The 23,097-nt window shown below is 47.0% G+C and overlaps 1 protein-coding gene across 1 annotated transcript in view; it reads right to left on the bottom strand.

Moving 5' to 3' along the window:
* Positions 1 to 23,097, bottom strand: part of prkg2 (protein kinase cGMP-dependent 2) — a 221,626-nt gene that overhangs the window by 19,765 nt on the left and 178,764 nt on the right. Inside the window, exons 13-15 of the mRNA XM_038791780.1 lie at positions 11,138 to 11,227; positions 10,858 to 10,999; positions 6,020 to 6,183 (exon numbers count right to left, since the gene is read on the bottom strand). Coding sequence (XP_038647708.1) covers positions 6,020 to 6,183; positions 10,858 to 10,999; positions 11,138 to 11,227 — 396 coding nt within the window. The remainder of the gene's footprint in view (positions 1 to 6,019; positions 6,184 to 10,857; positions 11,000 to 11,137; positions 11,228 to 23,097) is intronic.

Here is a 23,097-nt window from a genome sequence, read left to right as displayed (position 1 = left end):
ACTTCTTTTCAATATATTTCTTTTATATCACAAGAGTATACCGAGTAATGTTAATAGAAAAAAAATTGAGTCCTAGACAAATATGAGATTTTTGTTTAAATGCTCAGTTTATGGAAATGAGTGTGCACGTGAAGAAATTCTGGGCTAGTTAAAGTATCCCCCTCCCCCAATTCGGAATGGGAACATCAATCAGCTCTGGGATCAGACATCCGCCGCTCCAACATCGTATTGGGATAATGGGTCAGCACAATAGCATTGTGGATAGCACAATTGCTTCACAGCTCCAGGGTCCCAAGTTCGATTCTGTCTTGGGTCACTGTCTGTGCGGAGTCTGCACATCCTCCCCGTGTGTGTGTGGGTTTCCTCTGGCTGCTCTAGTTTCCTCCCACAGTCCAAAGATGTGCAGGTTAGGTGGATTGGCCATGATAAATTGCCCTTAGTGTCCAAAATTGCCCTTAGTGTTGGGTGGGGTTACTGGGTTATGGGGATATGGTGGAGGTGTTGACCTTGGGTAGGGTGCGCTTTCCAGGAACCGGTGCAGACTCGATGGGCCGAATGGCCACCTTCTGCACTGTAAATTCCATGATAATGCCTGGTCCTGCGACCTCGTTTGAAGAGCATCTGACCTAATTGAAGGCCAACCCTGTGAATCAGGCTTACTTCCAGGCAGGAATCCGTCAGGACCAAAAAGCATCACAGACTGCAGCCATACTCCTGGGTTTCCTGCTCAGAACTTCACTCCGTCTGAAACTGCCTACATATTACCCACCCTAGTAAATAGCCAGACTGACATATTTGATTCTGTGCTGTGTATTTTCAAAATCAAGGTCGCAACCTGTTGGTGGGTCATGGGCAGGTGTCGGGAGGATTACAGAGCAATTGATTGTGGCGTTCCCAATTGCAGGAAGAAGTGCCCAACAGCAGTGACTGGCTTTCAACAATGCCGGCCGTCCCGCGCATGCGTGCCCTCTCAACTAGATCGAGCAGTGTGCAGCCCCGGAACCCGGCAGAGCAAACCACCTCCTCCTGATGTCAGCGTGCTATCCCAGGACCAGATTTTTAAAAGATTGACGGAGTCTTTGCACCTGAAGCGGCAGCAGCGAGCAGTCAGCAGTACACTGATGTCATGTGCTCCAGGCACAAAATTGGAGGAGAGATTCCTCCATCTTATAGCTGCCAGGAAGCAAGCAACAGGACTGAAGAACTGAAAATGGACAGTTTCAGAATAAGGAAGAGAGGGCCAGAGACCCAAACAGGCCAGGATCTCACAACTGAATCTGCGGGAGATAGCTGCACAGGAGAGTCCAGGGTAGTACAAAGTAGTGGTGTGTGAGCTACTCAGGAGAATCCACAGCAGGATAAAGCAGTGGTGATGTGAGCTTCAGGGCCTCTGATGAACAACCCATTAAGAATAAGCTGAAATCAGACAAAGCAAAATAAAGATGATTTCTTGAGGTATGGCTTTATTAATTGTGCCAATGCAAATCAGAATGCGAAGCCCATGTGTGTAATGTGCAGGGAAGTACTGGCAAAACTTCAAAAGCATTGGACGACAAAGGCATGCAAGTTAGAGGACAAACCTAATGATTTTGTTCAAAGGATGCAGTGAGAACTTAAATCATTAGCTGCAGTCTTTAGCAGAAACTTAACATTGATTGACAAAGCAAGTGAGATTGTGGGGACCAAGGGGGCTCATCTGTCGTATTAAAGGTAAGCAATAATGGTGGGTCAAGATGTTTGGGTGGCATAGGTTGCGAAGGTTGGCCGACGTGGGTCATGAAGGTCGGTTGGTAAAAGTGGGTCCCAAGGGAAAAAGTTTGAAAAACACTGGTGCCAGCTATGTCGAGCCCACAGGCCAAGGAGTGATATACCGAGAGCACATTGCAAATGAAAACATTTTCTTTTTCACAGGTTTCAACTTTTAGCTGTCAGGTGACCACACATGAAATGATAGCAGATGGCACAGCTCAACACGTGCCTGTCTGTTGACCCAGACCTTGAGAAGGCTGATACCCGTGGCATTTCTGGGTGTGTCTTCCTGGGCCAGCAGAAAAGGAGCTGTTTATTTTTGGTGGATGTGGCCAAACTGGCAATTTTGGTTACTGATCATGGTGACAAACCTTTTCTGCAGTTGCATGACATGTGATCGGTGTGCTTCTACAGAACTTTCCAGAAAAAAAGCAATTAATCAGGCACGTCTTTCTCTGTGATTGCGTTTGGAGTTTCTGGAACAGGATCTATCAGGGAGAAAGGTTCCCATCAGCAGGGTGTGCGCTGCAACAAGATCATTTCACTTCCCTCTGCAGCTGAAAGGATTGGGATGCTGAAGGAATGGGACATTGGTTGGCCAGTCTGATCTGCCTAATGTTCTTCTCCACTATCCGCGGCCTTCAAAATGATTGCCTGGTTGATCACCCATTGACAAAAGTACTTGAACCAACAAAGGAATGTGGAGATAAAAAGAAATCACCAAACACTTGGTCAAGACTGGTGAATGATAAGGGTGTCATGGCACTCATTATGCCTGTGGCAGCTCTTTAATAGAACTGTCCAATGAATTCCACTTTCCTGGACCTGGGCCCTTTAAATAGGACAAGCATTATTTTGTTTTCAATGTTCTCTCCCTCAAGGTCCACCCCTTACCTTCTCTCCAGCACCCCTCTCCCGTACCAGCCTCCCCGGACAGGTGCCGGAATGTGGTGACTAGGGGCTTTTCACAGTAACTTCATTGAAGCCTACTCGTGACAATAAGCGATTTTCATTTTCATTTCATTTTTCCTTGCATCCCACGTGCACATTCTGCATACATTTCTTATGATCATCTTGAACAGAGGGTGGAATTCTCCGTTTCTGAGATTAAATGCGGTGGTGGGGGGCTCTGATGTCACCTTTCCCACTGGCAAGAATGACAGGATCCCCTGCCAGATGCTGTGCTTGGAAGCTCATTAATTATGCACAGGCGAGTACTTTTCCGAATCTCCTGGCGGGCCAGAGGCTGATTCGGCCGCCCGCCCTCAGCTGGCGGGCTCAAAGGTCCCGCCGCCATATTTAAACACCAGTCCAGCACACTCTCATCACCCTCTCTGGTATGTTATCTGTGTTGGTCTAACATCGACTGCAACTGGATGCAGTGAAACGGGAAACAGGCTTCCGACACAGGAGAAATGAAATGAAAAAATGAAAATCGCTTATTGTCACAAGTAGGCTTCAATGAAGTTACTGTGAAAAGCCCCTAGTCGCCACATTCCGGCGCCTGTCCGGGGAGGTTGGTAAGGGAATTGAACCGTGCTGCTGGCCTGCTTGGTCTGCTTTAAAAGCCAGCGATTTAGCTCAGTGAGCTAAACCAGCCCCTGGTCCAACACTGTTTTATTGAGCCTGCTGTTTGCTGTACATAATCTGCTGTGGGTTGACACTCTATTAACCTAACTGATAATCTCCTACTGGCTTGACCAGACTAGCTCTCTACCACATGGTGATGATGTTCACTGGCTTGTTCACTGTTCACTCCTTTGCCATGTCCTGTGTGAGAGGGAGAGTCTTAATGCCCTCTGGGCTTTATAGTGGTGGTGTCCTGTCTGGTGATTGGTTGTTCTGTGACATTGGTTATCCTGTGTGTCAATCACTGCCTGTCTGCATCTTATGATATACATGAGTGGATATTATGACACTCTCCAGCCCACCTGACTTCACCAGTCCATGCAGGATGTCGGCAACCCAGAGGCAAAAGGAGAGCAGCCTCAAGAAGAAGGCCGCTCCAGTTTTCAGTGTCAAGGCCCTTAAAGCCCTTATTTGGGGAGAACAGTCCCACCAGCATATGTTCTACCTCATGAATGGCACAAAGAAGCACACAAACTGATTGCACCTCTCCGCCCTGGGAGACTGCTGCCCAGGAGGTCAGTTTGGCTACTAACCGCCTGCAAAGTGCCATCCAGTACAGGGAGGGGATGAGTGATCTGGTCATTAGGATAGTCAGCAGCAGGGTAGAAAATAAGAATTACTGGAGACAAAAACACCAAACTTGATGTTTTTTGCCCTCTACAATCCTGGTAGTTGCATTACCCAATGACATTTGACTATTGCAATAAATTCCGATCAAATGATCTACAACAAACTCAGAAATAACACAAGAAAAACCCCAGTGTTGCAGAGCTTTGAGAATCGCTGGTCCAAAGCCAACTTTCAGCTTCTGAAGCACATTAGTTAACACGTGTCTCAAATGACTCATCCACCATATCCCCAAATTTTGCTTCTAAAATAAATCTAATTTGCATTTGAATGATCTTGATTCTCAATATTGTCATGGGAGGATCCCTTTCAGAAATGTTTTTGTCTTATCACAAGGCTTGTGATGTCATCGTGTGGGTGGAGCTGGGCTGTGGCTCTGGGAGTTGGTTTTATTTTCGCTTTGAGTTTTGCCTGGTTTTGTATTGCACGGGTTGAAAGAACTGTCTCTCTATCTGTATTTTAAAAGCTGTTTCCAGGTTACTTGATAACTTGAAAAGAGATAACTGCTTTCCGGAAGGAATTAAAACCTGCTGTTTGAGAAGGGAAACAGAGTATCAATGCCAAGTCTTAAAGACAGTAAGAGTGCCGTATGCTGGGCCACAACTTTGAAAAGGGGTTTCTGGTTTCTACTTGGATCTTGTTATTAAATTGGAACAGTAAAGGGGGATTCATTAAGGGTTATACATAGAGTAATGTAGCTGTGGGTCTCTATGTTTGGTAGTTGATAAAAATACTGTGTGTGTTTATAAAAATAGTAACTAAATTCATAGAATAAAGCTTATTTTTTGATTAAAAGCGCCTATGACCTCTGTTGAATAACACCTGAAAGGCAGACCCTTATATTCATCGTAACCAAAATTAATAAACAGTTGTAGGTCAGGTGAACTCCATGATATACTTTGGAGTTTTCTAAACCCTGGCCCATAACGCTATCCCTTTTTAAAATATAAATTTAGAGTTCACAATTCATTTTTTCTAATTAAGGGGCAATTTAGCGTGGCCAATCCACCTACCCTGCACATCTTTGGGTTGTGTGGGTGAAACCCACGCAAACACGGTGAGAATGTGCAAACTCCACATGGACAGTGACCCAGAGCCGGGATCGAACATGGGATCTCGACACCGTGAGACAGCAGGGCTAACCCACTGTGCCAATGTGCTACCCTCCATAACACTATCCCATGGACATATGGTCAATTATACCATCTAACAGTGACAGTGGTGGTGGGGGGGATATTTTGTGTCCATGATCACGCGAGCAGAAATGGCGATGGTGGGGGGGCACAAAATCCCCCGAGAATCGGGAAATTAGATTCTCGCTGGTGAGATCTCTATTCCTATTAATCTCCGCCCCTTGCCAATGACATAATGAGGCTCTTGCCTAGAAAGGACGGGAACCTTATTTCCATACATTTTAATAAATTTCCATCTCGGTAAAGGACTTTCCAGTCACATTATCCCCCCTCACTAATATTCAGTCACGTCGGTGACACTCACAACATATAAGAACGGGAATCAGTCGAGGGGAACCTGCCAGTGGTGCCAAGGTAAGTAGGAGAGCTCCCAATACCTCCGTTGTGGGGTTTCTCCACGTCCATGGTGGGAGTTGGGGAGTTCATTTTCAGCGCTGATTGGGGTGTCTTTTAAAGATGGGGCCCCATCTCAGTCTGCCCAGTGTCTGAGATCAGTTAATTCAGCACACACCAGGCAGCACGGTGGTACAGTGGTTAACACTGCTGACTCATGGCGCCGAGGACCCGGGTTTGATCCTGGCCCCTGGTCACTGTCCGTGTGGAGTTTGCACATTCTCCCCATGTCTCACCCCCACAACCCAAAGAGTGCAGGGTAGGTGGATTGGGCACGCTAAATTGCCCCTGAATTGGAAAAACTATAAATATTTTAAAAAATTCGGCACACACCAAGCAACTTGAAAAAAATGAACTTTCTACTTTTGTGCCTATCTCTTCATGTCCAGTGCTTGCTGATAGAATCGGTTATATAAAGGATTGTTTACCTTCCAGTAAGAAGCTCAAAGACAAGAATTCCCAGTGACCAGAAATCTACACCAAAATCATGGCCCTTATTTAGAATAATCTCAGGTGATACATATTCAGGAGTGCCACAAAACGTCCATGTTTTCTGACCTTTACCAATCTTCTTAGCGAATCCAAAGTCAACCTGGAAACAAAGAATCAGTGAAACTTATTCACCCAGTTATCTAAAACATGCATTCCACAATCATGGTGGTCATGAAGCGATGCTGACCTGTGATCCACATTGGCCACAACACTTGCCATTGACTCAATCGATTTTCTGTTATCGGGGAGGGGGAGGTTTATTATTATGTATGGCACTGACAGCTGCCCACACCTTTCAGGAACATCTGGCACACCCCAATGCTGGAAAGATAGACCAAGAATTCCGGCTCAACTTGCTGGTTTTTAAAAATGGGATTGGGGTTAAATTCCAGTTCAATTTCCTGGTATACCTGATCCGACTGATCTGAAGCTCGCTTCTTCTGTGGACTGGTAGAATCATAGAATTTACTGTGCAGAAGGAAGCCATTCAGCCCATTGAATCTGCACCAACCCACTGAAAGAGAGTTTCACGCCTCCACCGTATCCCATCTAACCCCATCTAACCTTTTGGACACTAAGGGGCAACTGAGCATGGCCAATCCACCTAACCTGCACATCTTTGGACTGTGGGAGGAAACCGGAGCACCCAGAGGAAACCCACGCAGACATGGGGAGAAAGTGCTAACTCCACAGAGACAGTGACCCGAGGTCAGAATTGAACCCGGGTCCCTGGAGCTGTGAGGCAGCAGTGCTAACCACTGTGCTACCATGCCACCCCAAATGATACAAGAACTCCCTATACAGGGAATGCCTGGTCCTGCTGTCTCCTATATCACTGGTCTTCTATTGATATCACAGTGAAAAGAATAGCGAACAATTAAAAATACCCAAATGCAAATTATTTATTCTTTAAAGGTATTCTACTTAAAATGGTCAAAATAAAATAAGCAGACTGTGATAGCCAGCAGAATGCCTGATCCTTCAGTAGCTGGGCAGTTGAACACAAAACTCAATTATCTTCTTAGTAAACTCTCAGGGCCTTGTGGTTGAGTAGTAACTTCATTGCAGTGTTAATGTCAGCCTACTTGTGACACTAATAAAGATTATTATTATTATTGTAAATTTGTTTTACACTGCCTTGATTGCTCAACCTGCTGTTGGGAAAGACCAACTGGAGGCTGGCAGCTGGCTCATTCCTCCCACAGTCCAAGGACGTGCAGGTTAGGTTGACTGGCCATGCTAAATTGCTCTTAGTGTCCAAAAAGGTCAGGAGGGGTTATTGGGTTATAGGGATGGGGTGGAAGTGAGGGCTTAGGTGGGTCGGTGTAGACTCGATGGGCCGAATGGCCTCCTTCTGCAGTGTATGTTCTATGCTGTGCTATGACTTAGTCATGAGGGTGGGTACCCGTTATGTACACTACTTACTGACTAATTGAGGAATGGTATTCTTGGGAGACTGGTGTTAGTTGTTAATGAGAACAATAGAACATAGAACATAGAACAGTACAGCACAGAACAGGCCCTTCGGCCCTCGATGTTGTGCCGAGCAATGATCACCCTACTCAAACCCACGTATCCACCCTATACCCGTAACCCAACAACACCCCCTTAACCTTACTTATTAGGACACTATGGGCAATTTAGCATGGCCAATCCACCTAACCCGCACATCTTTGGACTGTGGGAGGAAACCGGAGCACCCGGAGGAAACCCACGCACATACGGGGAGGACGTGCAGACTCCGCACAGACAGTGACCCAGCCGGGAACTGAACCTGGGACCCTGAAGCTGTGAAGCATTTATGCTAACCACCATGCTACCGTGCTGCCCCAAATAATGATGGCACACCCTGTGAACTCGGGGGCGCGATTTAATGGAAGGTTTCTAAGTGTGTTACCGAGTGGAATCTGCTGCGAGCTTCCTGACGTTCGACCTGGAGAGGCCGTCACTGGTATCAAAACGATAATTGGTCCACTTATTAGGCTGCACGCGCTTTGGGCCACAAATGGTGGTCCCGTCGGTTGGTTCACTGGGACCGGACCCGCCAGCTCCCCACCAAAAAGGGGGAGCAGCACTTCAACCGATCCTGCTGTGCAAGCCCCACTCAGCTCGCAACCAAGTCACCGAGGAGACCACCCTCACAATTCGCGGATGCCAACCTGGCCAGATTGTAGGACTTGGTTGAATGCAGATGGGATGCCCTGTTCCCACAAGGGGCTTGGAGGGTCAGCCACAGGGCAGCCAGTGTCGCCTGGGAAGAGGTGGCAGCAGCCGTCAGCTCGGGGAGCGTCACCAGGTGGACCAGCACCCAGTGCCATAAGAAGATCAATAGCCTTCACCGGGCCGCAGGTATGGGTTAGCACCGGCTACCTCTCCGATGACCATGCACCTGGCACCAACCCACCCAGCACCATACCGTGCCCCGGCCCCACCCATGTCCAGCAGTGCTCCCACCCATACCACTCCCCACTCCCTCCACAATGAACGTACAGATCACGATGCCCTCTCTGTGTCCTCACAGGAGGAGTTGGTCCACAACAGATAGGAGAGGGCCCAGCGTGGTGCCGGACATCAGAGTCCTCGCCCCCTATGAGTGATGGGCTTTGGAGTGACGGGTATGACTGTCACCAACGTAGAGGTTGGCGTATGGCACAGGGTGAGGATCCACCGGCTGCCACCCAGGTGACCTGTCACACGTGAGTTGTTAATGCCATGCAGAATGGTCCACCCCTCCCACTGACCAGATGTCCATTATCCCGTAGGATCTCCATCCGATGGTGCCAACCATCCGGGTCCCCCTCTACCTCCCATGTGGACACCTCGGAGGGGAGCTCCAAGGAGTCCACCATATTCGCGGCACAGCTGTCATCCCCACCCTCCACCAGCACAGAGACAAACACCTCGGTGGGCGACAGTAGTGGTCAGGCTTCCGGGTCACATTCTGGTGAGCACCACACAGCTGCTGATGCACATCAGGAAAGGCAGGAACCCCTAGGCGAGACAGCAGTTAGAGGTCTGCTGGATCCCAGAACCCAGCTCGGTTGCTGTCAGATGCTGAGCCTCTGGGCCAGGTTTACCAGGAGTGAATCAGTCAATAGGGTGCCACATATTCCTCCACCTCCAGCTCGTCACCGCGGGTGCCTTGCCAGGTTGTGGAGGGAACAGCAGATCATCACAAAACCAAGCAAGGTACAGAGGCCAGGGCGATCTAATATGATGGAACAAGTTCATTAGGTGGATCCACACCTAATCGCAGTAGATAGGTTGGTGGAGGTAATGGCTGTCGAATTTGATACACAGTTCGGTAAGCATTTTGAGAGGCATGGGAGGCAAATGATGGAGACCCTCAGAAAGTCGGTGGATGATGCCTTAGTGCAGCTAAAGGAGGCGTTGGAAAAGACATCGGAGACAGTGTGACAGAATGGCCAGATGTTGAAGGGGGTGGAGGAGAGGCTGCCACGACAGTGATCAGTTGGTCTCCCGTGATGCTGAGCTGTGGGGAGTGGAGGAAACAAATAAGGCCCTGAGAGCGAAGGTCGATGATCTGGAGAATAGGTCGAAGTGGCAGAACCTGAGGATCGTGGGTCTGCCTTCGCAGATGGACGGTCCAAGGCCGACTGAATACTTCGAGTTGATGTTTAGGAAGTTGATGGGGAAGGAGGATCAGGGTCCCCCCATGGAGCTAGATCAGATCCACCGTTCGCTTCGGCCGAAGCCACAGGGGATTGAACCATTGCAAACGGCGATAGTGTGTTTTCACAGCTATTTATCGAAAGAGAGGGTCCCAAAATGGGCCAAGGAGAATTGAAAGTTGCAGTGGGAAGGTAGCAGTATCCACATATACCAGGACATTGGGTGGGATTGGCAAGAAGGCGGGAGGCCTTTAACAGGGCGAAGGCGGCGCTCTACAAGAGTGGTGTTTGGTTTGGTGGTGCCTGTTGTGGTTTCTGTTATGTATATCGTTGAAAAAGCGGAATAAAAATATTTTTTAAAGAAACACTCTAAAACTGCTGAAAGTAGTCCACGGCATTTATAAATGAAAATGTGCAGTCATACATTTTGTTATTAGTGAATCATTGGCCTTACAAGGTCCAAATATAGAAACAACAGGTGGAATTGTTGAGAAAGATCACCATAGTTTGATGTAACATGGCATCATGTTCATCTACAAGACTGATTCTGATTGGTGTAGCTGTTACAATGCTGCACTGAAACATGCCTCAGAGATAGAATGAGGTTCTTTAAAAATGTTCTTTCGATATTAGGATTTCAGGACTATTTTGTTTATGACAATCCAGCAGACCTGATGGACGTCCTTCTCACAAGTTGACCAGACTTTTTGATTTAAATTTCACAAGGCTTCATGGTGATATTTAAACTCACCACTTCTGGGTTGCTAGTCCAGGACAACCAAAATCACCCTAGTGCACCCAAATTGGCGGCACGGTAGCACAGTGGTTAACACTGTTGCTTCACAGCACCAGGGTCCAAGGTTCAATTCCCAGCTTGGGTCACTGTATGTGCGGAGTCTGCACGTTCTCCCTATGTCTGCGTGCGTTTCCTCTGGGTGTTCCGGTTTCCTCCTACAAGTCCTGAAAGACGTGCTGTTAGGTGAATTGAACATTCGGAATTCTCCCTCTACGTACCCGAACAGACGCCGGAATGTGGTGACTGGGGCTTTTCACAGTAACTTCATTGCAATGTCAATATAAACCTACTTGTGACACTAATAAAGATTACTATAAATATATCTCATTCTTAAGAATCAACTCACCAATTTTATGTACCCTCCAGTATCAATCATCAGATTCTCTGGTTTCAGGTCCCTATAGATGACTCCAATGTGATGCAGGTAATCAAATGCTTCAGTCACACACGAAATACAAAACTTTGCTGTGAACTCATCAAAGGAACCTCTGCCGCAAGAAGAATGTATTGAGGCACATGGTCAGTGAGACATGTTGTATAAGATAGACTTCAATCAAAGTTCAACAAGGCTTGCTTTAGAAAGACAAGAAGTATTATATATGTACACCGATATCTGGTCAGCTCACCTGTCCCGAAGGGTGCTCCAGACCTCTCCACCAAGGCAAGCTTCCAACAGCATGTAAACATACTTGTTGTCTTTAAAACTGCGAAATAGTCTACAAGGGCAGGAAGGGAGAAACAGATGAGATGCAGCTTGCAAAGCTCGTTCAAAAACTTTACAGGAATATACTGTGCGAGTGCATTAACATCAATGCAATAGGTTTTGCACATTTGTGATCAAATTTAATTGCAAACAATTGCAGCCATATTGCAAAATTAGCATGTGAGTATTGCTGAAAAGAGAGAGACCTGTTATCGAAGCTTTTCAACTTGCACTCATCAGCACAAACACAAGAATGCCAAATTTTAAATGATCACAACCATTTATATTCCAAGGGGGAAAGGTGCTGATTGGTAGGCTGTCCAAAATACGCATTTGGGATTATTATAAAGACAAAATGACTGGCCATTTCATCCTAGAAATATTAGTTTGACAAACGTTCAAACACGTAAACAGAGCCTTAATCAGAACATTGGTGATATTTTTTAATATCAGTGAAGAACTAGACGTTCCTTTTAACGAATGTTGAAAATGTTAAATGCAGTACAAAAATCCAGAGTGTCCCCATGTGCCCCACTGAAGTATACCTAAAAAACTAAAAGATAAAATTTTATCAACAAAAATGCATAAAGGATAAGCATTATAAAGACAGCACTTAAGATTATGACATTCGTTGCACCCCTATTGTTGTGATTGTTACATTATACTTTCTCACTTATCTCCCTGTGCTGATTCAATTGTGTGAATTAACACTGTATCCAATTGTTGCCCAGAGTGTATTTGCAAAGTATTTGTTTTTAACGGTTTAGATACTATTAAAGAACAATCCATTTTTCTTCCCATTGTCTCCCTTTGAAACTCTCCCAGATGTGATACAAGGAGAACACAGTGATTGAGCCACTCTTAAACCACTGTCAGACCAGCTTTCAATTTTTCTGCTGGTAACCCAGTGAGAGCAGGCTGGCTGCTTCCCATTTTACAGTGCAAACAACGCAGTAAATTCAGTCATTAAACTTGATCTCTGTCCTATTTAATGCTGCGCACTGTTGCTTCAAAATATGATTCCACAGTCCTGTATAATCAATGGAGCTAGAAATTGTAGCTACATACGAATTAGGAGCAGGAGTAGGCCATTCAGCCCCTTGTGCCTGCTCTGCTATTCAATAAGACCATAAGACATAGGAGCAGAATTAGGCCACTTGGCCCATCGAGTCTGCTCCGCCATTCAATCATAGCTGATATTTTCTCATCCCCATTCTCCTGCCTTCTCCCCATAACCCCTGATCTCCTTATTAATCAAGAACCTATCTTTCTCTGTCTTAAAGACACTCAGTGAATTGGCCTCCACAGCCTTCTGCGGCAAAGAGTTCCACAGATTCCCCACCCTCTGGCTGAAGAAATTCCTCCTCAGCTCTGTTTTAAAGGATCGTCCCTTTAGTCTGAGATGGTGCCCTCTGGTTCTAGTTTTTCCTCTCCACGACCACTCTTTCCACGCAGTATCCTGTAAGTTTCAATAAGATCCCCTCTCATCCTTCTAAACTCCAATGAGTACAGACCCAGAATCCTCAACCGTTCCTCATACGACAAGTTCTTCATTCCAGGGATCATCCTTGTGAACCTCCTCTGGACCCTTTCCAAGGCCAGCAAATCCTTACTTAGATACGGGGCCCAAAACTGTTCACATACTCCAAATGGGTTCTGACCAGAGCCATATACAGCCTCAGAAGTAAATCCCTGGTCTTGTATTCTAGCCCTCTTGACATGAATGCTAACATTGCATTTCCCTTCTTAACTGCCGACTGAACCTGCACATTAACCTTAAGAGAATCGTGAACAAGGACTCCCAGGTCCCTTTGTGCTTCTGCTTTCCGAATCGTTTCTCCATTTAGAGAATAGTCTATGCCTTAATTTCTCCTTCCAAAGTGCATAACCTCACATCTTTCCACATTGTATTTCATGGTTGATCTGATTTTGACCCCGACTCGATCTGCTAGGAGTATTGGAGCTGCCAACCAGGAAATCTTGCTCAATTAACATCTTTGGGGGCTGCATTTCCCTCCACTTGCCATCAGGTGGTATTACAGCATAGGAAGGTGGTACATTGTGTGGGGTACCTGATGCCAGACTTTTCTGCTGGTAACCCAGTGAGAGCAGGCTGGCTGCTTCCCATTTTACAGTGCAAACAATGCAGTTAATTCAGTCATTAAACTTGATCTCTGTCCTATTTAGTGCTGTGCACTGCTGCTTCAAAACATGATTCCACAGTCCTGTATAGTCAATGGAGCTAGAAAATGTAGCTACATACGAATTAGGAGAATGCGACTGAAATTGCTGCTCTCCTGATCCCAGTACTATTAAGTAGGACATTCAGTCACTTGATCTTTGACTGCTCTGCAGATTTTAAGTGACAGTGGGTATGGACCCAGAAAACACAGACAATTTTCCGACCTCCTGCCAGTCTACAGCACACAGTCCAGGTACTGCCAGCAGATAGATAGTGCTATTTCCCACACGGCAATGAGAATCCTTTGTTGTCCTTTCTGGAGGGAGAGAGTCAGAAAGTAGCTATGTTTCAAACATACAAATGTACAAATTATGTGTACATCAGGATTTTCAAACTCAGGGTGGGGACCCGTGGGTGGGTTGCGGGCAGGTGTCGGGAGGGTTACGGAGTGATTGATCGCAGCATTCCCGATCACGGGAGAAGTGCCCAATGGCTGTGGCCAGCTTTTAAGAATGCCGGACGCGGGCAGTCCCTGATGGACTGTGGTGATTGAGGGGGTGGTAAGTGTAAGGCTGGGCGTGCATGGGGTGGGGCAGACAGGGGCTGACGGGCGGCCACATGGGCATGCGATGCTAATGATGGTGGCCCCAGCTTGCAGCTCCGCTCTGGTGCTTGCCCTCTTTGCGGTGCTTGGCTCCCCCCTCCGCCACCAATCGGCAGTATGTGACCTGCGGCTCCATGGTCAAGCTGCGCAATGGCCAGCACAACATCCACTTGCACTCCCACAGCATAAAGTACAGGTCCGGAAGTGGTCAGCAGTCTGTGACTGGGATGAATGCAGCTACTGGACAGTGAGCGAGAAGCCAGGCTAGGTTTGTCAGTGAGAAATACCGATCAAATAAGGCCAGTCAATATGGCTGACACATGTCAACATGGGAAGAAACCTGTACAGTCATCACTTTGTGTTGACACTCTCTGGAAACCAGGAAGTCAGAGCTTTTATTAAGAATGGAGAAGGAGATGACTTGGATGTTTGGATAGTGCAATTCAGTGGAACCAGGAAGAAATAGTGTGACATTGTGTGTGTTTGACAAGTTACTTCATCTCCTCTAAAGTCGTAGTTTGTAAAGTAAAAACAAGTTGGAATATTTTCTATACTTGTTTAAATTTCTAAAGAAATGGGAATATATTTAAAACAAAGTTTGTGTGTAAATGTAAGGATGCACATGTTCAACTGAAATGTTTAATTTTCAGTCGTAAAAAGTCATAAACTTGGAAAAATCGGGTATTGGAAATAAAGTTTCAAAGTTTAAAAAAAGGTGTGTGACTGGTTTTTAAGTTGAGAATGTCAGATACGACTGGTCTTTAAATATGGACGATGGACTCTTTCCACCAGAAGCGGCGCCAGAGAGAAGGTCACGCATCCGGCATGTACACTGCGCCACACACCATGTATGTCTGTGCTTTGGGTGTAAACTCATGGAGGAGAGATTCCTCCATTTTGTAGCTGACAGCAAGCAAGCAACAGGTCTGTGGGAAGAACTGAAGATGCGTTATTTTATGATAAGAAGAGAGGGCCAGAGACACAAACAGGGTAGTGTCTCACAACTGAATCTGCTGGAGAGAGCTTCTCAAGAGAGTCCACAGCAGGACAAAGCAGTGCTGGTGTGAGCTGCATACAGAGCTCATATCATAGACTTTACAATACAGAAGGAAACCATTTGGCCCATCGCGTCTGTACCGGCCCTTGGAATGAGTACCCGACCTAAGCCCACACCTCTACCCTATCCCCGTAACCCAGTAACCCCACCCAGCCCAAATGTTTTGGACACTAAGGGCAATTTAGCATGGTCAATCCACCTAACCAGCACATCCCACAGGATGGGCTACATCCTAGAGTTCTGAGGAAGGTGGCTGAAGAAATAGCAGAAGCGTTGGTTGAGATCTTTCATAAATCACTGGAGTCAGGGAAAGTCCCGGATGATTGGAAGATCGCTGTTGTAACACCCTTGTTCAAGAAAGGATCAAGACAAAAGATGGAAAATTATAGGCCAATTAGCCTAACCTCGGTCGTTGGTAAAATTCTAGAATCGATCGTTAAGGATGAGATTTCTAAATTCTTGGAAGAGCAGGGTCGGATTAGAACAAGTCAACATGGATTTAGTAAGGGGAGGTCATGCCTGACGAACCTGTTAGAATTCTTTGAAGAGGTGACAAGTAGGTTAGACCAGGGAAACCCAGCGGATGTGGTCTATCTGGATTTCCAAAAGGCCTTTGATAAGGTGCCACACAGGAGGCTGCTGAGTAAGGTGAGGGCCCATGGTGTTCGAGGTGAGCTACTGGCATGGGTTGAGGATTGGCTGTCTGACAGAAGGCAGAGAGTTGGGATAAAAGGTTCTTTTTCGGAATGGCAGCCGGTGACCAGCGGTGTCCCACAGGGTTCAGTATTGGGGCCGCAGCTGTTCACCATATATATTAATGATCTGGATGAAGGGACTGGGGGCATTCTAGCGAAGTTTGCCGATGATACGAAGTTAGGTGGTCAGGCAGGTAGTGCTGAGGAAGTGGGGAGGCTGCAGAAGGATCTAGACAGTTTGGGAGAGTGGTGCAGGAAATGGCTGATGCAATTCAACGTGAGAAAATGTGAGGTCTTGCACTTTGGAAAAAAGAATCCAAGCATAGACTACTTTCTAAACGGTGAGAAAATTCATAAAGCCAAAGTACAAAGGGATCTGGGAGTGCTAGTCGAGGATTCCCTAAAGGTAAACATGCAGGTTGAATCTGTGATTAAGAAAGCGAATGCAATGTTGTCATTTATCTCAAGAGGGTTGGAATATAAAAGCAGCGATGTGCTACTGAGCCTTTATAAGGTTCTGGTTAGGCCCCATTTGGAGTACTGTGTCCAGTTTTGGTCCCCACATCTCAGGAAGGACATACTGGCACTGGAGCGTGTCCAGCGGAGATTCACACGGATGATCCCTGGAATAGCGGGTCTAACATATGATGAATGGCTGAGGATCCTGGGATTGTATTCTTTGGAGTTTAGAAGGTTAAGGGGAGATCTAATAGAAACTTACAAGATAATACATGGCTTAGAAAGGGTGGACGCAAAGAAACTGTTTCCGTTAGGCGAGGAGACAAGGACCCGTGGGCACAGCCTTGGAATTAGAGGGGGTAAATTCAGAACAGAAATGCGGAGACATTTCTTCAGCCGCGGAGTGCAGTGGAGGCCGGGACGCTAAATGGCTTCAAGGCAGAGATAGATAAATTCTTGATGTCGTGAGGAATTAAGGGCTACGGGGAGAATGCTGGTAGGTGGAGTTGAAATGCCCATCAGCCATGATTGAATGGCGGAGTGGACTCAATGGGCCGAATGGCCTTACTTCCACTCCTATGTCTTATGGTCTTATCTTTGGACTGTGGGAGGAAATTGGAGCACACGGAAGAAACCCACACAGACACAGGGAGAACGTGCAGACTCCACACAGACAGTGACCCAAGCCAGGAATCAAACCTGGGACCCTGGAGCTGTGAAGCAACTGTGCTAACCACTGTGTTACCGTGCCACCCAGCTCCAGGGCCTGTGGTGCACAACCAATTGAGAAGAAACTGAAATCAGGAATAAAGTAGTATAAAGATGATTTTTTTTGAGGTGTGACTTTGCTAATTCTGCCAATGCAAATCAGGATGCAAAGCCCGTGTGTGTTATACGCAGGGAAGTACTAGCAAATTAAATTTTAAAACCTCTCAAGACTTCAAAGGCATCTGAAGACTAAGCATGGTGAGTTTGAGTCGAACTTCTTGTTTGTTTTCAAAGGATGCAGTGGGAACTTAAATTGTCAGCTGAAGTCCTTAGCAAAAATGTAACATTGAATGAAAAAGCACGGAAGATTGAATGAAACAAGCAGGCTCATCTGTCTCATTAAAGCTAAGCAATAATGGTGTGTCACAGAGGTCGGCCAACATTGGTCGCGAAGGTCGGCCGGCGTGGCCCCAAAGGTCAGCCAGCGTGGGTCCCGAAGGTCAGCTGGCGTGGGTCCTGAAGGTCGGCTGGCGTGGTCCTGAATGTCGGGCAGCATGGGTCCCGAAGGTCGGCCGGCGTGAGTCGTTAAGGTCAGCCAGCGTGGGTCCCGAAGGTCAGCTGGCGTGGGTCCTGAAGGTCGGCTGGCGTGGTCCTGAATGTTGGGCAGCATGGGTCCCGAAGGTCGGCCGGCGTGGGTCCTGAAGGTCGGCCGGCGTTGTCCTGAATGCCGGGCAGCATGGGTCCCGAAGGTCGGCCGGCGTGGGTCGTTAAGGTCAGCCGGCGTGGGTCCCGAAGGTCAGCCGGCATGGGTCCTGAAGGTCGGCTGGCGTGGTCCTGAATGCCGGGCAGCATGGGTCCCGAAGGTCGGCCGGCGTGGGTTGTTAAGGTCAGCCGGCATGGGTCCCGAAGGTCAGCCGGCATGGGTCCTGAAGGTCGGCTGGCGTGGTCCTGAATGTCGGGCAGCATGGGTCCCGAAGGTCGGCCGGCGTGGGTCGTTAAGGTCAGCCGGCGTGGGTCGCAAAGGTCAGCCGGCGTGAGTCCCGAAGGTTGACTGGTTGGTAAAAGTGGGTACCGGGAAAAAAGGTTTGAAAAACACTGGAGTAGGTCATTTGGCCCCTCGAGCCTGCTCCGCCATTCAGTAAGATCATGGCTAATCTGATTGTAGCTTCAACTCCACATTCCTGCCGACCCCCGATTACCTTTCACCCCCTTGTTAATCAGGAATCTATCAACTCTGCCTTGAAAATATTGAAAGACTCTGCTTTCACTGCCTTTTGTGGAAGAGTTCCAAAGACTCTGGACCATCTGAGAGAAAATATTTCTCTTCACCTGTGTCTTAAATAAACAACCCTTATTTTTAAACAGTGACCCCTAGTTCCAGATTCTCAGACAAGAGTAAACATCTTCTCCACATCCCACCCTGTCATAACCCTCAGGATTTTAAAGGTTTTGATCAAGACGTCTCTTATTCTTCTAAACTCTAGTGGATTCAAACCTAGCCTCTCCAACCTTTCCTACCTTTCCTCAGAAGACAACATGTCCATTCTTGGTATTAGTCTCGTAAATCTTCTCTGAACTACTTTGAACATATTTAAATATTTCCATAAATAAGGAGACCACTACTGTACACAATATTCCTGATGTGCTCTTGTTAATGCCCTGTACAACTGAAGCACACTCTCCTGACTTCTGTGATCAATTCTCCTCACAATAAACAGTAACATTTGATTAGCTTTCCTAAATATTTGCCGTACATTTATCCTAGCCTTTTGTGATTAATGCACTAGGACACCCAGATCCCTCTGAACCTCACTCGCCATTGAGAAAATAAGCTTCTTTTTATTCTTCCTGCCAAAATGAACAATTTCACATTTTCCCACATCATACTCCATTTGCCAGATGTCTCCATGTCCCTGTCTAGCCTTCTTAAGTCCTCTTCACAATTTACTTTCCGATTGTAGTGTCATCAACAAAAATAGCAACCATACCTTCAGTCGCTTCTTCCAAATCATTTATATAAATTGTCCCAGCACACACCCACTTGTCACATCCTGCCAACTAGAAAACGTCCGATTTATGCCAACTCTGTTTTCTGCTTGGTAGCCAATCTTCAATCCATGCCAATATGTCACCCCGACACCATGAATTTGTATTATCTGCAATAACCTTTAGTGTGGCACCTTTTCAAATACCTTCTGTAAAACTAAATACAGTATATTCACCGGTTCCCCATTATCCACAGCACATGTGATGCCTACAAAGAACTCCAATAAATTGGTTCAGCATGATTTCACTTTCACAAAATCATGTTGACTCTGCCTGATTGTCCTGATTTTTTACAAGGTCCCTGCTATAACATCTTTAATATTGATTTCTAACATTTTCACTGACAGATGTTAACTGATTGATAGTTTCCTACTTTCTTGCTTTCTGTCTCCCTCTCTATTTGATTAAAGGAGTTAATTTGCTATCTTCCAATCTAATGGAACCTTCCCTGAAATCTAGGGAAGATTGGAAAATTCAAACTAATGCAACTATCTCATCAGCCACTTCTTTGTATGGGCTGCACGGAAGCACGGTGGTTAGCACTGTTGCTTCACAGCATCAGGGTTCCAGGCTCAATTCCCGGCTTGGGTCACTGTTTGTGCGGAGTCTGCATGTTCTCCCTGTGTCTGCGTGGGTTTACTCCAGGAGCTCCGGTTTCCTCCCACAAGTCCCAAAAGACGTGCTGTTGCTGAATTGGACATTCTGAATTCTCCCTCAGTGTACCCGAACAGGCGCCGGAGTGTGGCGACTAGGGGATTTTCACAGTAACTTCATTGCAGTTTTAATGTATGCCTACTTGTGACACTAATAAAGATTATTAATATGATTATTATTATTATTCAAGACTTTAGGGTGGCCATAAGGTGGCACTATGGCACTGGTGACTCACAGTGTCAGGACCTGTGTTCAATTCCGGTCTTGGGTGACTGCCTGTGTGGAGTTTGCATGTTCCCCCCGTGTCTCCATGGATTTCCTCCGGGTGCTCCGATTTTCTCCCACAGTCCAAAGATGTGCAGGCTAGGTGGAGTGGTCATGTTAAATTGCCCCTTAAGTGTCCAAAGAAGTGCAGGTTGGTAGGCTAATCATCTTTATTATGGTCGCAAGTAAGCAGCACGGTAGCACAGTGGTTAGCACTGCTGCTTCACAGCTCCAAGATCCCGGGCTTGGGCCATTGTCTGTGCGGAGTCTGCACATTCTCCCTGTGTCTGTGTGGGTTTCCTCTGGGGGGCTCCAGTTTCCTCTCACAAGTCCTGAAAGACATGCTGTTAGGTGAATTGGACATTCTGAATTCTCCCTCTGTTTACCCGAACAGGTGCCGGAGTGTGGCGGCTAGGGGATTTTCACAGTAACTTCATTGCAGTGTTAATTTCAGCCTGCTTCTGACAATAAAGATCATTATTATTGTTATACTTTCACACCCCCAGGGGACTACCTCTACAACCTTAGTTCCTCCTGATGGATGGATTGTTGGACATTTGAGAGACTTTTGAACACTGCAACTAGGATGACAACAGCCTGAGCCTGCATGGCATCAAGCAAAAGTTTAATGGATTCAGTTAGGTGGATTGGCCATGATAAATTACCCTCAGTAACCAAAAAGGTTAGATGGGGTTACTGGGTTACGGGGATAGGGTGGAAGTGAGGGCAGCACGGTAGCATGGTGGTTAGCATAAATGCTTCACAGCTCCAGGGTCCCAGGTTCGATTCCCGGCTGGGTCACTGTCTGTGCAGAGTCTGCACGTCCTCCCCGTGTGTGCGTGGGTTTCCTCCGGGTGCTCCGGTTTCCTCCCACAGTCCAAAGATGTGCGGGTTAGGTGGACTGGCCATGCTAAATTGCCCGTAGTGTCCTAATAAGTAAGGTTAAGGAGGTGTTGTTGGGTTACGGGTATAGGGTGGATATGTGTGTTTGAGTAGGGTGATCATTGCTCGGCACAACATCGAGGGCCGAAGGGCCTGTTCTGTGCTGTACTGTTCTATGTTCTATGTAAGTGGGTCGGTGCAGACTCAATGGGCTGAATGGCCTCCTTCTGCACTCTATGTTCTATGTTCCCCAAGCCTGGAAATGGGCTGGGGTGATTTGGGAGGGGAGTGATGGAAATTAGGGTTTAATTTGGATGGCATGGTGGCAATATCTTACCCGAGGTGCCGGAGGCCCACCTATCTTTGCGCTAACTGAGGCCCACTGCCGCTGGTATTTTACTGTTTTATCAGTGGTGGGGGATGGGGTGATCATACCACATGGCAAGGCCCAATGGAGGCCCTCCCCACTGTACTGCCCACCCTAGCATGTTTCACACACACCCCCCCCCCCCCATCCACCGAACCCCACCTCCCTCACCGGAGCCTCCCTGTCCCACACACCTTCTAATCAAGCGATAATCATTATTGGGGGACTGCTGGTAATTCCAGAAGTGGCCACTTTTCCTGGTGGCGCTGAGCAGGCTAGACCAGGCATTTTCAAAGTGGGGGTCGCGACCTGCGGATGGGTCATGGGCGGGTGTCAGGAGGGTTGCAGAGCTGTCCATCGCGGCATTCCCGATCGCGGGAATTCACGCGCAACAGGAGGGGAACTGAAGAAAGGGATTAGGAGAGCTAGGAGAGGGCATGAAAAATCTTTGGTGGGTAGAATCAAGGAAAGCCCCAAGGCATTTTACACATATGTGAGAAATATGAGAATGACTAGAGCGAGGGTAGGTCCGATCAAGGACAGTAGCGGGAGATTGTGTATTGAGTCTGAAGAGATAGGAGAGGTCTTGAACGAGTACTTTTCTTCAGTATTTACGAATGACAGGGGCCATATTGTTGGAGAGGACAGTGTGAAACAGACTGGTACGCTCGAGGAGATACTTGTTAGGAAGAAAGATGTGTTGGGCATTTTGAAAAACTTGAGGATAGACAAGTCCCCCGGGCCTGACGGGATATATCCAAGGATTCTATGGGAAGCAAGAGATGAAATTGCAGAGCCGTTGGCAATGATCTTTTTGTCCTCACTGTCAACAGAGGTGGTACCAGGGGATTGGAGAGTGGCGAATGTTGTGCCCCTGTTCAAAAAAGGGAATAGGGATAACCCTGGGAATTACAGGCCAGTTAGTCTTACTTCGGTGGTAGGCAAAGTAATGGAAAGGGTACTGAGGGATAGGATTTCTGAGCATCTGGAAAGACACTGCTTGATTAGGGATAGTCAGCATGGATTTGTGAGGGGTAGGTCTTACCTTATTGAATTCTTTGAGGAGGTGATCAAGCACGTGGATGAAGGTAAATCAGTGGATGTAGTGTACATGGATTTTAGTAAGGCTTTTGGATAGGTTCCCCATGGTAAGCTTATGCAGAAAGTAAGGAGGCATGCGATACTGGGGAATTTGGCCAGTTGGATAACGAACTGGCTAACCGATAGAAGTCAGAGAGTGGTGGTGGATGGCAAATATTTAGCCTGGAGCCCAGTTACCAGTGGCGTTCCGCAGGGATCAGTTCTGGGTCCTCTGCTGTTTGTGATTTTCATTAATGACTTGGATGATGGAGTTCAAGGGTGGGTCAGTAAATTTGCAGATGATACGAAGATTGGTGGAGTTGTGGATAGTGAGGAGGGCTGTTGTCAGCTGCAAAGAGACATAGGTAGGATGCAGAGCTGGGCTGAGAAGTGGCAGATGGAGTTTAACCCTGAAAAGTGTGAGGTTGTCCATTTTGGAAGAACAAATATGAATGCGGAATACATGGTTAATGGTAGGGTTCTTGGCAATTTAGAGGAGCAGAGAGATCTTGGGGTCTCTGTTCATAGATCTTTGAAAGTTGCCACTCAAGTGGACAGAGCTGTGAAGAAGGCCTAAGGTGTGCTAGCGTTCATTAGCCGAGGGATTGAATTTAAGAGCTGTGAGGTGATGATGCAGCTGTACAAAACCTTGGTAAGGCCACATTTGGAGTACTGTGTGCAGTTCTGGTCGCCTCATTTTAGGAAGGATGTAGAAGCTTTGGAAAAGGTGCAAAGGAGATTTACCAGGATGTTGCCTGGAATGGAGAGTAGGTCTTACGAGGAAAGGTTGAGGGTGCTCGGCCTTTTCTCATTAGAACGGAGAAGGATGAGGGCGATTTGATAGAGGTTTATAAGATGATCAGGGGAATAGATAGAGTAGACAGT

This window comes from Scyliorhinus canicula, chromosome 3 (genome assembly GCF_902713615.1).
Source record: "Scyliorhinus canicula chromosome 3, sScyCan1.1, whole genome shotgun sequence".
Lineage (NCBI taxonomy): Eukaryota > Metazoa > Chordata > Chondrichthyes > Carcharhiniformes > Scyliorhinidae > Scyliorhinus > Scyliorhinus canicula.
Note: the sequence above shows the minus strand (reverse complement) of the source record. Positions and strands in the feature narration are given on the sequence as shown.